Genomic DNA, 14,138 nt, shown 5'->3' with positions numbered 1-14,138 from the left:
ACATTCGGAAGGAAAAAAAAAAGTTGCTCTCCATCACCTGCGTCCCAATGGGGATGGTTTCCTGATAAACAGGCCAGAAGCTGCAGCTCTGCACAATGGAGTCTCCCCTTTTCCTCTGCTCTCACTTCCTGGCCTCAGTGGAACATTTGGGATTTTTTTTTCCCCTCATTAAAATACGTGCCAGTTGCCACACCAACAGTATGGTGACACATGACGGCCAAATACGTGACAGCAAATACGAAGGCAATGGAATCAATCACACGATTGGACGTGCATGTCACAAGGATAGATCCCCGCTTTGCTGCATTTGATTGGGTAGAAGCATTAAAATGGCCCGTGTGACGGATGTTTTGAGTCAGTGTGGCATCCACGTACAATTTATTAACAGCTGTGTCAACAACTCTACAAGAATTTTCCACAAACTTTTTTTTTTCATTCAAACGTAGCCGCCACATCATCTCCGTCTAGCCCAAGAAACAGTTTTTGGCCAAATTTGTATTTGAAAAAATACGGCACTCTCAAAAAGTTCAAGTTATTGGTTATTTTGGGTAAAAATTCAAAATGAAAGAAATTGGACACCCTCGATTCTTTTTGAAAGTCTTACATTGATACTTGGACTGATCTCTAACGGGGTGTCAAAAAATAAAATAATGTGATTCTATAGTCAATGAATGAATGAATGAAGTACGTGAAGCAGTTTGAGACTCATTTTTGTCCCAATGCAAATCAAAGATTTGTGTCAGAAAAGTTCCAGGAATGGTGTCACGCCAAAATATGCCTTCTAAGTAATCCCTTCGAGTGTATACTCGAGTACAATTTTGCAGCCTTCTCGGGCATGACGGCGTGGACTCCTGGAAGCATTCTTCGTCATCATGTCCACCTTGATGTCTATTTCTACACTAGGAACTGTCAGATGCTCAGGACATTGTGAGCAGGTATGTTGGCATAGTGTAGCGGCCCTGAGTTGTTGTGCCACAACTCTTAGGGAAAGGGGAAAACTAGGTAGTCTTTACTTTGGATTTGGAATATCTCTCTCTACCCCCCCCCTCCCCTCCCCCTTTCTCTCAAGTTGGTGACGGTGTTGGTGTTGATGAAGACCTGGACCTGGGTGCAGATTCGGCGCAATCCAACTCATCCACGCTGGGCATGCTGGGCATCGGTCGCTCGCCGCCATCCGGGGTGATCCGGGGGGTGGGGAAAGACATGCTCAGCGGAGTAATGGATAGCACATTGAGGCACGGGTCGGAATTCTCCGACTCTGTCCTTTCTGTGGTCTCAGTCATGGTTGTGCCCACTGCGGACCAAGCAGAGGTACAAGTTACTCGCTGGTGGGTGACTGCGCACAAAAAGATTTCTAAAGTCGGGAAATGAGGCACTTGAGTTGGTTCTGTATCTATTACTGTGTCGTACCGTATCTATTACTGTATGTATTAAGTGTAAAGGTCAAAAGGCGAGTTAAATGACTTCATACATGGTTACTTAGGCGAGTGTGCTGCTTATACTATACCGGATGTGTTTACTATGAAAGTGGTTTGTTGGTGGTTGCATGGACTATTTCAACCACCGAAAAACAGCTAGATGTGTGGCACTAATACTCCCTTGTACTTTCCATGATCAATGTTTGTGACTTAAGCGTTTTCTTTCAAAACCGTTTCGAGACTCTACGTCAGTCGAGTAGCATAAATACAACACGTCCAACATGCCAGAGCGAAGGGAGGCCTTATGCGACTCGTGAGCCGCACCTGTCCTCGGTTCCTTCACCTCGTGCCCTCAAAGTATCAGCGAGTGTCCCTGTGCGGGTCGCTCACGGGTCTTATTGTTTTTCCGCCTGACTGATGCGGATACCGTGCTGTGAAATGTGCAACGGCAGCTGTTGGTGAGAGAGCATGGGTCGGGGAGGGGAAGGGAAGAAGTGTGCGTGTGTGTGTGGGGGGGGGGCAGCAGACCCTCGCTCACTCGCTCTGAAGCCTCCCCCCCCCCCCCGCTAGATAGAATGTCAGGTCAGCAGCCATGCTGCGACGAGGAATGTGCATGAGCTGAAACTGGCAGCGTTTACAGGCGGGGACTACGTGTGCCGGTTGGCTTTTTCTTGGGCTTGTTTTGGTGATGCCCTTGCAGAAGAAGCAAAGTGAGGGGCGGGTGGGGTTAGGTTGGTAGGTAGATGTCAATGATGGGCGATGCTTTGGATCACGAGCAGTTGATCTAAAGATATAAAGACATAAACTCTCTCTCTCTCACACACACACACACACACACACACACACACACACACACACACACACACACACACACACACACACACACACGCACACACACACACACACTTCTTCTTCTCCTGCATGTACCCAGCCCCCACCCTCGTTCCGTCTCTCAGTCGCAGACCCAAAAACACGCCGAGTCCTGCAGACATTTCCTCTCTTCTTGGCTTGTCGTCTTTCTGCGCCTTTCTTTCCCTCCCTTCATCTCTGCCCTCATTGGCAACGCCATCTCCTCCACGCACGCTCATCCTTTGGATCCTTTCGGCTGTCGAGCCACGTCGAGCTGAGAATGCGCTGGACGAGGCGCACGAGGCCACCCTCGCATCTACCCTAGCGGGTTTCCGAGGAGCTTGTCCTCTTTCGGGAACGCTGGCCATGAGTTAACGTGCTCAATGCGTTTCCTCTCACCTCGTTTCTCTATCCGAGCCCAGAATTCCGAGACGGCCTTGGGAATGTCCCGGGTCACCCTCAGGTTCATTTGCCACTGGCGCAGCTCCTGCACATGAGGCTGCGCCCTGACCTATATAAAACACAAACGCATCCCATCATCATCATTACATATACATATATATATATGCATATATATATATATATATGCAGGACTTGAGACTCATTAAAAAAACATGATCCATATTTTTAATTTTCTGAGGGGCATCAAAAATGCTTTCCATTGATGTATCGATTACGGAAATTGGGTAATATTTGGTGAAAATATGTTCATTTAAAGTTGGTTACCAAAATTCACTGCATACTCGCACTGACTAAAAATCAATGGATTGAACTCCACTTTTATTTCCCAGAACAGGTCCTTTATAATCCCAAATGTTCATAGATACAAGCCCATAAAAATGTAAATACTTCAATAAACTCCTCTTTCAATGGAAACATTGCTAGATACAACAGTAGGTTGCCCTCGTACAGTATCAAACCACCACAACGCTCGATATGTTTCCTTCTGATGCTAGCTGACAGGTGTTTTATGACCATTTACAAATGTTTTATGACCCAATGGTCATAAAACACCAAGGTACCGTTAAATGGTTCTATTTCAGTTTGATTCCAGAGTGATAAACTTCTATTTCTAGTCTTAATGCAGTGAGGAATGCTGAAATGTTATTTAAAAATGGCCTGTATAGTTAATTAAATGACATTGGTGACAGTTTAAATCTGGGGCAAATTAATTCATATTAACCTGATGGGATAACTGTCCCAGAAAGAATCGTGTTTGGCTTTGGAGTGTCTACCGCTTCAGTTATTCTTCGCAGGCTGCTTCTGTAGGCCGATGGGGATTACAAAAAAAAAAAAAAAAACAAAAAAAAAGAACAACGGCACAGGCTCCGAGAGAAAAGAATCCGGTGTGACGAGTCACGCGCAAGGGAGCGCATTCCGACTTCAAAAGCCACCAAAGTGCGACTCTCGCAGTCTTTTGTTTGGCGCAAAGCTCCCTGGGACTCCGTTCAAATCTGCCGGCCTGCGTCGATGCCTTCACTCAACACAGTCAGCCGGACAGCAGTTAACTTTTGGCTGACACACACAGTCGGCATCCAAGTGAGACACGCGCGCGACCTTTTTCCTGCAGACAAAAAAGCCATTGCTTGACTTTTATCAGCCAGTACAGACAAGGGCTGAACAATTTTGAAAAATAATCTCATTAGGGTCCCAATCGCGCCTTCGTTCACCATGACGACGTCACTAATTTCTAGCAACCATGTGTATTGAAATGCCGAGCCTACAGGGGGTCATGTGTGCATTTAGCGGATTTCCTGCATGAACGTATCTGCACGTGGGCCGTCTATTCAAACGATTCACGTACGATGGCAAGTGATTCATTCAGCCAGAAACGCAGACCTACTTCTGCTGTGGACTCCACAGCAAACTGGGTGACCGCCAGTATGTGTGTGTGTGTGTGTGTGTGTGTGTGTGTGTGTGTGTGTGTGTGTGTGTGTGTGTGTGTGTGTGTGTGTGTGTGTGTGTGCGCGCGCGTGTCACTCTCATCTCTTTTCGCCCTTATGTCAAGTGGAATCACGACTCACGCCGGCCCACTTTTTTTGACAATAAATGTCGCACGATGAGCGCACTCCAACAGTTTATCTCACCTAGTGAATGAATGTGGAATTTTAAAGTCCATGTAAAGTGAAATTCCAAATCCCTTTGAAATTTGACCTACCAGAGAGAAGGGTAATGTCAAACATTTTTTTAATAATGTAAAATGCTGCTTCAAATTGTGAGAAGAAAAGTAATGGAGCCATTTTCTCTGCCCTCAAACAATGCCGGTGTACGTCGAATGTGTGGAAGCCATGACCCGTTCATCTGTCAATGAAAATACCCCTTCCACGTCCTGAAGAAATTAGATGCCACTTTGTCGAGCATCTTTCTTCTGCCTACACATAAGCACATTTTCGAGCCGGTAAAACATACCCACCTAAAGCATGCGGTGGCTGCAATACATACCACTGGCTCACCACAACAACAAGGCGCTCTAAAGCGGCCAAGAAAGCATGAAGCCCTTGAACACATGCTCAAGACTTCAAAAAAAATAATAAAATAAACCAGTACTCACACTCCTGGCTCTTGCTCGTATTACATACGTAGTAACAAATCTATGAATTTGGGTGTTTAAAAGTCTTCCAGGGGGAATTTTCTTCTCTAGGAGGACTCAAACTTGAGCCACATGAGTTGTAACCTTTATTTTACTGCACAGATTTATTTATTATTAAATACATGCATGGGGCTTAAAAATCAAATGACGCTTACAGTATAGCTGTTTGACGAACGCAAACACAGCATTTGCTCAGTGCGGCACCTCATTTAGTTGTTTATATCCGTTTTCACGCACAAACAAACGCAACACCCCTGAACGTTTAGGCGGTCCGTTGACAGAAAAACAAACCGCCCACATTTTCAACATATCTATGATTACGTTTCTCTTCTCACTTGCAAAAAGCAACGACAGCCACGTGACTCGGTGCCCCACATGAAATGCTTCGGGAAGCCGAGAGCTAAACCCCGACTGCTTTCTCCCACATCCTTTGCATTATTAAAGGCTTTACATAATTTCTTTGCTGACAACTTTTTCTATTTTTGTCCCTCCCCCTGCCTGCGCGTTTCGGGTCTGCGGCCATTACTCCTGTTAGAATCCCTCGGCTGGGGGAACAAACTCGGAACGAATAGCTTGAAAGTTGCCATCATGACACTGACTGGACGTCATGTGTGCTCGACGCAATGGAGGCCGTACTGTGTGACGCCTGTTTACTGCACAGTGACAAGTCGGGCTCAGCTGACTGTCCCCCCCCCGAGTCTGAGAGCTCTGAGCCATCAGCGAAGAGTGTGTGTCTGTGTTTGTTCGTGTGTGTGTGTGTGTGTGTGTGTGTGTGTGTGTGTGTGTGTGTGTGTGTGTGTGTGTGTGTGTGTGTGTGTGTGTGTGTGTATATACATATGTGTGTGTGCATTACAGTCGCAGGCATGCATGGATGGATGAATGGATTAGTGAGCGGTGTTGAGGCACACAGTGTAAAGACGATTACGTAATACTTTGAGACCCCCGCAACCCTTGGTAGAGTTTGACAGTCGCGAGGACAACAGACAATCGCATTAAGCGTGAGCTTGTTTTCTGCTCGTATACACTCTGTGCAATGTTTTGATGCAGATGCACGCACGCACGCGCCCGCACACGCACACACACACACTGCAGTCAAAGCTGCGTCACACGGCTTATATAACAGACGAGAGAGCGTAAGAGTGCGCGTGAGCGTGTGTGCGTGCACGCAAGGGGGGAGGGGGGACGATAATCCTCATTCTGTCAAATAATATTTACTGTTAAAAATATTTCTGTGCATATTTCCGTCGGCAAAATGGTCTTTGAGGCACTTTTACACCCGCTCGGGTCACAACGTTAGGCGCACTTGCACTATGGGATGGGAGCCGGTACAAGAGCCTTACCAAAGGCAAAAATATTTCACGTTCAATAGATATATGAGGGTGGCCCGGTGGTCCAGTGTTTAGCGCGTCGACATCACAGTGCAGAGGTCGTGGGTTCGATCTCGGCTCCTGTGTGGAGTTTGCATGTTCTCCCTGTGCCTTCGTGGGTTTTCTCCGGATACTCCGATTTCCTCCCACATTCCAAAAACATGCATAGCAGCCTGATTGAACACTCTAAATTGTCCCTAGGTGTAAGTGTGGGCGTGGATGGTTGTTCGTCTCTGTGTGCCCTGCAATTGGCTGGCAACCGGTTCAGGATGTCCTGCCTACTGCCCGAAGACAGCACCCCCCGCGACCCTTGTGAGGATAAAGAGGATCAGAAAATGGATGGATGGAAGGATAGATTTGATTGTTCTTCACTTCATTGGACATTGTGCTGCTGCTTCTGGAGTGCGCATCTTAGCCACCTGGGGTCAGTTTAATACACCCATATCGGTATACAGTAAATGCAGATGGTCACTAGTTACTCCTCTGCAAACTACAATAATATTGGTTATTCATTGCAGAGGATAAAGAATATATGTCTGTGAGTACTGTCATTCAATGGTGCCTTGAGATACGAGTGACGCAACTTATAAGGTTTTGGAGATACCGATTTTTTTTTTTTATGTTGTTTTGCATTGACTGGTAAGCAAAGATTTTTAGATAACCGCACTGTATGGTGGCAGTGAATTCTATGCACAGCAAGCAGCAGTTGAAGAATGCTGTCAAACAACATAAAAGTAAGAGAATTAACTATCGGTTTTGTATTTCAAACAACCACATGTTGCCTTCCGCTCGTTTATTACCAATGCACAATGCAAAACACAATAGACGGGCTAACGGATAGCATCGATAGTGACATTGTTTCAACATTTGAACACACACAGTGCATTAAGGTTTATAGAAAGACAATATAACGATAATTGGAGAGCATATATTTTTTAATTATTTTTTTTCTACTTTTGTCACAGTTGTGAAACTATTTTCTCCGTTTAGGTCTGCGTGACTGCATTATACTGCCCTCAGGTGGCCGAGTCGCACACACCAGAATGAGCTACAATGAATTAATCACAACACACAAGTTGTTTAATTATTTACATTCTGTTTAATGATAGTATTCCAGTATGTTTTATGAGGACATTATAATAGAATTTTGAGGGGTTTGGTTTTGAGGAGAAGCTGGAATGGATTCATGGCTCGTCCATACATTTCAGTGGGGAAAGATGCCTTGCGATACCAGCGCAGTCAGATAATCGATTAAACTTGTATCTAAGGCACGACTACTTGTTTATTCCTGGACCTGGAGTGCAACTAATCTAGTCTTTTGCCCCCCCCCCCAAGCCCCGCCCCTTCTCCTTGGTAAGCATCGGCTCAGCTCGCAATAATACCTCCTTGACGGCGTCAATCAAAACAGAACATTGATAGCTTCGGACAGACCCCCATTTCCCTGATTTTTGTGGCCACAGGACAAATTCAGTTAGTTTGTTAATATAGTAATTGGTTGCATCCAAAAACGATCACATGCTTTTTGCAAAGGCACAACGTGACAAATGCGCATGATCTCACACACACACACACACACACACACACACACACACACACACACACGCGCGCGCGCACACACACAGGCGCACACGCAAATACGCGCTGAGTCAGTGCATGCCCAAAATATCTTGTGTATCTGAATCTTAAATAAGTTATGATCCTCTTGTGTCCCCAAAGACTCCAAAAGACACAGACAACCCTGCAGACTATCAGCGCTGCGTTCAAGGCCTCCACGCGAAATAGAATGACTTAGTAGTAAAGTGTGTTACACTACTAGTACCACTTTTGGCCTCCTATGGAGCTGTTCTAGTCGATCGAGTAATTTCAGTAAGTAGTGGCAGGTAGCAGTGAAAACAAATGCACTTATTTTGTTGGTATGCCCTAGTGCAAGGGTGCCCATTACGTCCATCATGATCAACCAGTAGATCAAGGACTGGTCCCAAGTCGATCCAAGGGGTGGGTGTAAGAGGGGGAAAAAAAAAATGGTGTCTCTCTGCATGTTAGTAATATATTTTTTGTGTTAGTGCACACTGCACCCTAATCATTCTATCACTTTCACAAAAAGTATTTAAAAAAGAAAATAAAGCAGGTCACCCTAAACCTATGGTGACGTGTAACTGCGTCACCGGAAGTTGTTAGCGCTCAGCAGTCTGCAGTTGCAGCTTGCGATCAGAGTTGTTGCGCTATATCTTTTGTCGTGATCATTATTCTCATTCAGAGTTTGTTTTGTACAATTCACCGAGGGCACGAGCAAAGAATGGGAATCTGGAGGGCCGAAAGAAGTATTTTAAAACGGTACGCGTGAGCTACGATCATTAACAGGCTGCCAAAGTGCATCACATGCCTCAGCTTTAGGTTATTGCTCATCATGGCATGTGTGTGTACGTGCGTGCGTGTGCATGTACATGGTAACGGGTCGATCGCGGGAGGTTGGTTGATCGAAAAGTAGATCTTCGGTCAAAAATGTCCGGGCACCCCTGCCCTAGTGGCTCTACTAGTACCCTTAATCATTTGAGCAATTCTTTGATATCCTTGATCAGCACTTTAAAGTCAGTGTACTAGTTCACACTTTCTCCTCACTAGTAAGACAACGTGTGAATAAAGAGGAAAAATTGTGCACTAGTTGACAACACAGGAAGAAAATAGCCGGAATTGAACCCGGCAGTCGACCACCGAAGCCACCCATCATACAACATATCTCGCAATTTCCTATACGCCACCAAATCAAACCGCATCATATCATGTGGATGTTAATGCATGCTGTGGCTTTTTGAAGAAATGCCACGCTGTAGCATGTAGCCTACAAGTATATTCGAACGTACCGAGTACGTTTCAACGTTTTGAATACGTTTCAGTACGTATTGAAATACGTTTTAATACGTTTAAACGCACTGACGAATACCTTTGAGCGTATTTGCCAGTCAAAATATTTCACTCCAAACGTACGTACCTGCAGGACCAGTGTGCAACTACCATTCAACCACAGACCCAATGCGCCCTCTGCTGGTCATGCCCCGCTAATGCAAAGTGGATTTGAATCTCAACCCTCTCGATTGCTGGGAGAAAATTTTGCACGTTCGCCCTGTGTATGTTTTGTTATCATCTCTAAATTGTACATGAGTGTAAATGTTTGTCACGATGAGATCTGTACCAAGCCTCTTTCCCTTAACACTTGGAGGACATTTTGAATGGATTTTGTACCTTGTAGCCCCTCCAGAAGGATTGGATGATCAAAGCGGCCTGCTCGTCACTCAGCTGCAGGAAGAGTGGGATAGGAGGCCTTGGACTGACAACGTGGGGGGGGAAAAAAGCAAACAAGTGTGTGTCGTGTGATTTGTATGGAAAAACACAATGTGGGTGAAAATCAATCAGGTTCAATAATATTCACCTTATGTGATGATCATCAACAAGACAAATGTTCTTTGAAAATGACACTCACTGCATGCTGAGCCAGGCTCTGACAAATGGGATGTTGTTGAATTGTCGGGGGGGCTGTCCTTGTCTGCGGGGGTTGTGACTGGCAAAGAGAGAGAGAGAGTAGGAGCGGATGTAAACAAACAACCAATCTTGGACTCCATCGAAAAGTTCCGAGGTGAGACGGCTGTTCATTATTGAAGGACACAATTGAAATCTTCGGCCTCGTAACAATATGACATGACAGAGTCCATGAGACTTACTTGTAGAGCCACTCCACCAGGAAGTCGATGGGGTTGAACGTTATTACTTTCTTCTGAAACGCAACGTAAATACATTGGGTGCATGCTGGCAAAGCATTAGAACAATTTTAAAAAGTATTTTTAACAGGAGTTGGGCGAGGCCATTCTAAATTGCGTTCATATAATAAACAGGTCAAATGAAAGGATGGAAAATAACATACAATGATGCCATTGTGAATTGCCTCTTGTTAATCAAAATAATCAGGAAAAGTACAGGGGTGGAAATTAAAAAATAATAATAAATGGTATAAATGGTGGAATATGGATTGGAGGAAAATAAAAAATTAAAAGTTGACTGAATCCATAACAAAATAAAATAAAGTGGTACTCCTGGGAATTGGCAACAACAGCTGTTGGCCCTGCGACCCGACCCCAGATAAATGGTAAAAAATGGATGGATGGATGGATGGCTGGCTAATTGGAGGGATTTGAACATCTTTGTCAAAGGTTTTGCCTTTGGGAATGGTCTTAATAAAATAAACTGAAATAAAATTCAATTGAAGAAAAATGGGAAAAGTGGCACAAAGTAAACTACGTGAAAAGGAAACAAAATAAACAGCGACGCCATTGGGAATTTCCTCCATTTAAAAAAATCAAAAGGAAAATAGTAGGAAGTTGAAATCAAATTTGATTCAACTTTAAGTGTGACTCATTTTAGCAATGTTAGAATAAAAAGTACACTGTGAGTTGTGCTTGTTCTCTCGCCACCAACCACACTGGGGGGCGAGGGGGCGGGGGGTGTCAAACAATTCTACATTTGCAAAGAAACCAATTGTCAGATGCAAACTGCATACCTGCAGACAGCCTTGCCTCTCGGCTTCTTTTAGCACAGCCTCGAGTGCAGGCACCAGCACAGGGAAGAGCTTCTCCTCCATGTACTGCGTGACAGGATCTGACGCGCACAATCGTAATGAGGATACTGAGCTGGTTTAAGCAAAGAGATGACAAAGTTGTCTTACGCTGAAACGGTTGCGGACAGAAAGGAGGGTGAGCTCGTTTTTTGTGGCTTAGAGGAGGATGGACTCCAAACACGGAGAAACCGGCGTGGGCAGGGTGGTGGAGAAGCGGGTCCAGGTCCAACAATAGTGCATTCTCCTCCTCCTCGTCATCCTCCAGCAACACCTGCGCTTAGTGCACAATCTTCAAGGTCAGCGAAATCACGATCTTCCACCCAGAACACTATCAGATGCATCTAGCTACATTTGTAATTTCAATTGTATTTTTGTATTTGTTCCATGAAATTGGATTAAATTATTCCCAACAGTCCATTCTCTTCATTTTTCTAGCATTTCTCTTGGCTATGCTGCTTCCAGTACATGTATGTGGATGGTTTATTTTTATTTTTTTTTTTAGGTGAGGGGGATTACATTTCAGCCTGTACATGTTGCCATGTCAACATAATCTGCCAAGAATGAGTAGCGCAGGCTCAATTTACTTCAACTAAATTAGCAAGGAGCGTTTTTTTCCTCGCATTTGTCAATGTGGCAGCTCGCAAGTGTGGTCCATTCACGGGCGTGCTACACGGGCTCCCTCTAGCGGTAGGCGAAATAATAATAGTAGAATTTAATACACCATAAAGAAAATATCCAAACAAAGTACAATCAAAAATTAGAGAGACGTTTTTGTAGCTACGCATAAAACCTGAGTAAAAATCCAGTCTTGTTGTATTTACAGTGACTTGGAATGAAGTACAGTGCATTTGCATTTGAAATCTGTCCAGGCAAGAGAGAAAATGAGGCAGGAAAATGATTTGGCTGTGGACATTCTTACCTTGCCAGAGGTGTGTGACGAGCCACTGTCTTTGGAGGGCTCCGAACATGTCCCAACTGGACATGGAGGACACGGCAGTCCTGCTTCAAAGTCTCCAAAGACACACATGAAGACAACAACGGTTTTTAAACTCCTTTCGTAGGGTCCCCATTAATAGTGTTAGCTTGATGCATCGACCCATACACACACGTCATAAAAAAATGTAAACATAATAATCCATTTTATTTTTCTCATCAGTGGTTATTTATATCTTACTTCACATAAAGCAACTGCACGGACATTATTCCAGGATAAGAAAAGAGAGAGCGGTGTGATTTTACCGGCACAAACTTCCTCCCAAAGGGACTTTTTGGAAATTCGTGAGGACTCCTCGGCTGGGTAGCTACTCATTTTTAATTTTTGGAACTCCAGAGATTTGTGAGGTACAATTTGGGCATAAAGTAGCCTTTCCACTCGCTACTCCAGTGAACACGAGCGATGTAAATAATCTGGACGAAAAACGGCTGGTTATTGCCCGGGGTCGCTCTCACGACGGACTCTTGATTGTGTTGTTACCAAGTGGTTGCTATGCAATCGGTCGTTACTACGGAAGTGCAGCCAAATCACTTCCGGTGGTTCAATGACATACGCTGCATCTTGTCTCTTATTCGTCCACCTTGTCACTCCTCCTGAATTTCATGTCTTAAGTCAGTGGTTCTTAACCTTGTTAGAGGTCCCGAACCCAACCAGTTCATATGCACATTCACCGAACCCTTCATTCGTGAAAATTTTTTAAAATGTGTTATTTTGTTTGGTTTTTTTTTTTGGTTTTTTTTTACAAATTCAAGACATAAAAAAACGCATGTATTAAAAACAGAATAAGTCAACACAATTAGTATAAGTATAAAGTATATATATTTTTAATTTAAAAATGAACCAGCTAGTGATGGCCAAGCGGGCCTGTCATAACTAATTGACATGTTGAGTCGTGTGTGTCTAAACCTCCATGGCAGAAGCTCCGTCGACCCCCCGAGCTGATTCATCGAACCCCGAGGGTTCGATCGAACCCAGGTTAAGAACCACTGTTTTAAGTAGAGGCTTGGTACGAGGGAATAAGCGAACGAAGCACCTCGTTCACGTGACCACTAGAGGGCCCCCAAGGACAATTAACAGAGAACAGAGGCAACAGTATAATTATGGAAGAGCAGAGTCGCAGAAGAAAAATGGATTAAGGTCGTTTGTTTTGATGAAAGCTTTTCATTTTTAAACAGTTTTGACCCAATTATCCGACTTAATATTTGTTTGGGTTTTTTTAACCGTTTTTTGCCACCTTGTTTCAGATCCCTCTATTCAGTAACATTTTATACTGTAGCTATAAGACTTTTGTTGTTGTTGTTGTTGTTGGACTTCAAAAATGCACTTAAGTGCTCGTGTACATGCACGCACAGCAAAGACTCTCAGGAACCACGAACAGCCCGGGCTAAGCTTACCTACCCACCTGTCGAGATCAACATTGCTCTTATAATATTAAAATTGGGATGAAAAAACTGTGCGGTCTGATTAAATTGTGCTACACATAAAAGATAAATTAAAAAGAGTTCTGAAAGGTAAAATAACTCTTAAAGATAAAATCCATGAAATGTATTGAATTTAAAAGTTAAACACAACCGATCTGTACTTAGGGAGTGATACTTTTAAATACCACTAAAGGGAGTAGCAAGTTCCAGGTTTCCCACCACACATGAACCTGAAAGTGTTTTTTTTTTTGTTTTTGTTTTTTCTTAAAGAACTGGAAATTTCTTATTCTGCCACAGCTGTGGTCCTGTGAAAATAGCTTGGAAAAGTGCATTGATTGATTGATTGATTGATTGCCATTTCTGGGTCTGGCCAGAGTCCTCGCGTGTTTACGGAAATGCTGCTCTTGCACAGTCCTTTTCTTAACACCATGTGACGATTTCATCTTGAGCACTGTTGCAAACAAGAAAATAATATGTCTTTCATTCATTTTGTGCCTGCAGGGGGGGGGGGGGGGGGGGGGGGGGACAGAGTTGTTTTTAAAGAACGACCCTCTGGGATATCATTACTGTTGAGAACATTAAGAGGATGCTGTGAACATTTCAATTAAAAAGTACATAAACATAAGCAGATATTGAAATCATGGTATATTTATATTAATTGGTTTAGAGGACAGGGGTTTTGATTCCCCAGAGGGCTCATTTAATTTCTTTTCCAATCGAGAAATTGGCTTGTGTTATTTAAGCATCGCTGTCACGTAGCAGACACTTTTCACGGGACTCTCTGGGGAATCTATAGTATATGGCTCTTCTTAACGCTAAAAAAAAAAAAAAAAAAAAAAAAAAAAAAAAAGAAGACGGTCAGTCAATAAAAGAGATGATGAGCTGAACAAAAA

General features: G+C 43.8%; 1 protein-coding gene across 4 annotated transcripts; it reads right to left on the bottom strand.

The window, feature by feature from the left end:
- Positions 1 to 1,037: 1,037 nt before the first annotated feature.
- Positions 1,038 to 13,529, bottom strand: iqck (IQ motif containing K). Of its 4 annotated transcripts, none has more exons than XM_019868465.1 (9): positions 13,431 to 13,529; positions 11,750 to 11,841; positions 10,939 to 11,106; positions 10,774 to 10,871; positions 9,941 to 9,993; positions 9,703 to 9,780; positions 9,465 to 9,549; positions 2,667 to 2,778; positions 1,038 to 1,294 (listed from the first exon to the last, which is right to left on the bottom strand). In XM_019868465.1, exons 2-9 carry the CDS (start codon positions 11,811 to 11,813, stop codon positions 1,065 to 1,067), a joined length of 888 nt encoding a protein of 295 aa, XP_019724024.1. In that variant the 5' UTR covers positions 11,814 to 11,841; positions 13,431 to 13,529; the 3' UTR covers positions 1,038 to 1,064. The 4 variants fall into 4 exon arrangements, with proteins under 4 accessions (XP_019724024.1, XP_019724002.1, XP_019724013.1 ...); XM_019868443.1 differs by lacking the exon at positions 13,431 to 13,529 and adding an exon at positions 12,070 to 12,378 and having other exon boundaries at positions 9,941 to 9,990; positions 10,939 to 11,101; XM_019868454.1 differs by lacking the exon at positions 13,431 to 13,529 and adding an exon at positions 12,070 to 12,375.
- Between the last annotated feature and the right edge of the window lie 609 nt (positions 13,530 to 14,138).

Source organism: Hippocampus comes, unplaced genomic scaffold (assembly GCF_001891065.2).
Source record: "Hippocampus comes isolate QL1 unplaced genomic scaffold, H_comes_QL1_v1.1 scaffold98, whole genome shotgun sequence".
Lineage (NCBI taxonomy): Eukaryota > Metazoa > Chordata > Actinopteri > Syngnathiformes > Syngnathidae > Hippocampus > Hippocampus comes.
Note: the sequence above shows the minus strand (reverse complement) of the source record. Positions and strands in the feature narration are given on the sequence as shown.

What these genes read in the sequence shown, in the direction of transcription:
- iqck (XM_019868435.1), bottom strand. Translation starts at nt 12,139, where the DNA reads ATGAGTAGCTACCCAGCCGAGGAGTCCTCACGAATTTCCAAAAAGTCC. An exon ending in TTGGGAGGAAGTTTGTGCCG is followed by an intron (nt 11,842 to 12,069) that starts GTAAAATCACAC and finishes GTGTCTTTGGAG; the next exon opens with ACTTTGAAGCAGGACTGCCG. An exon ending in CCTTCTGGAGGGGCTACAAG is followed by an intron (nt 2,779 to 9,464) that starts GTACAAAATCCA and finishes TGTTTTATATAG; the next exon opens with GTCAGGGCGCAGCCTCATGT.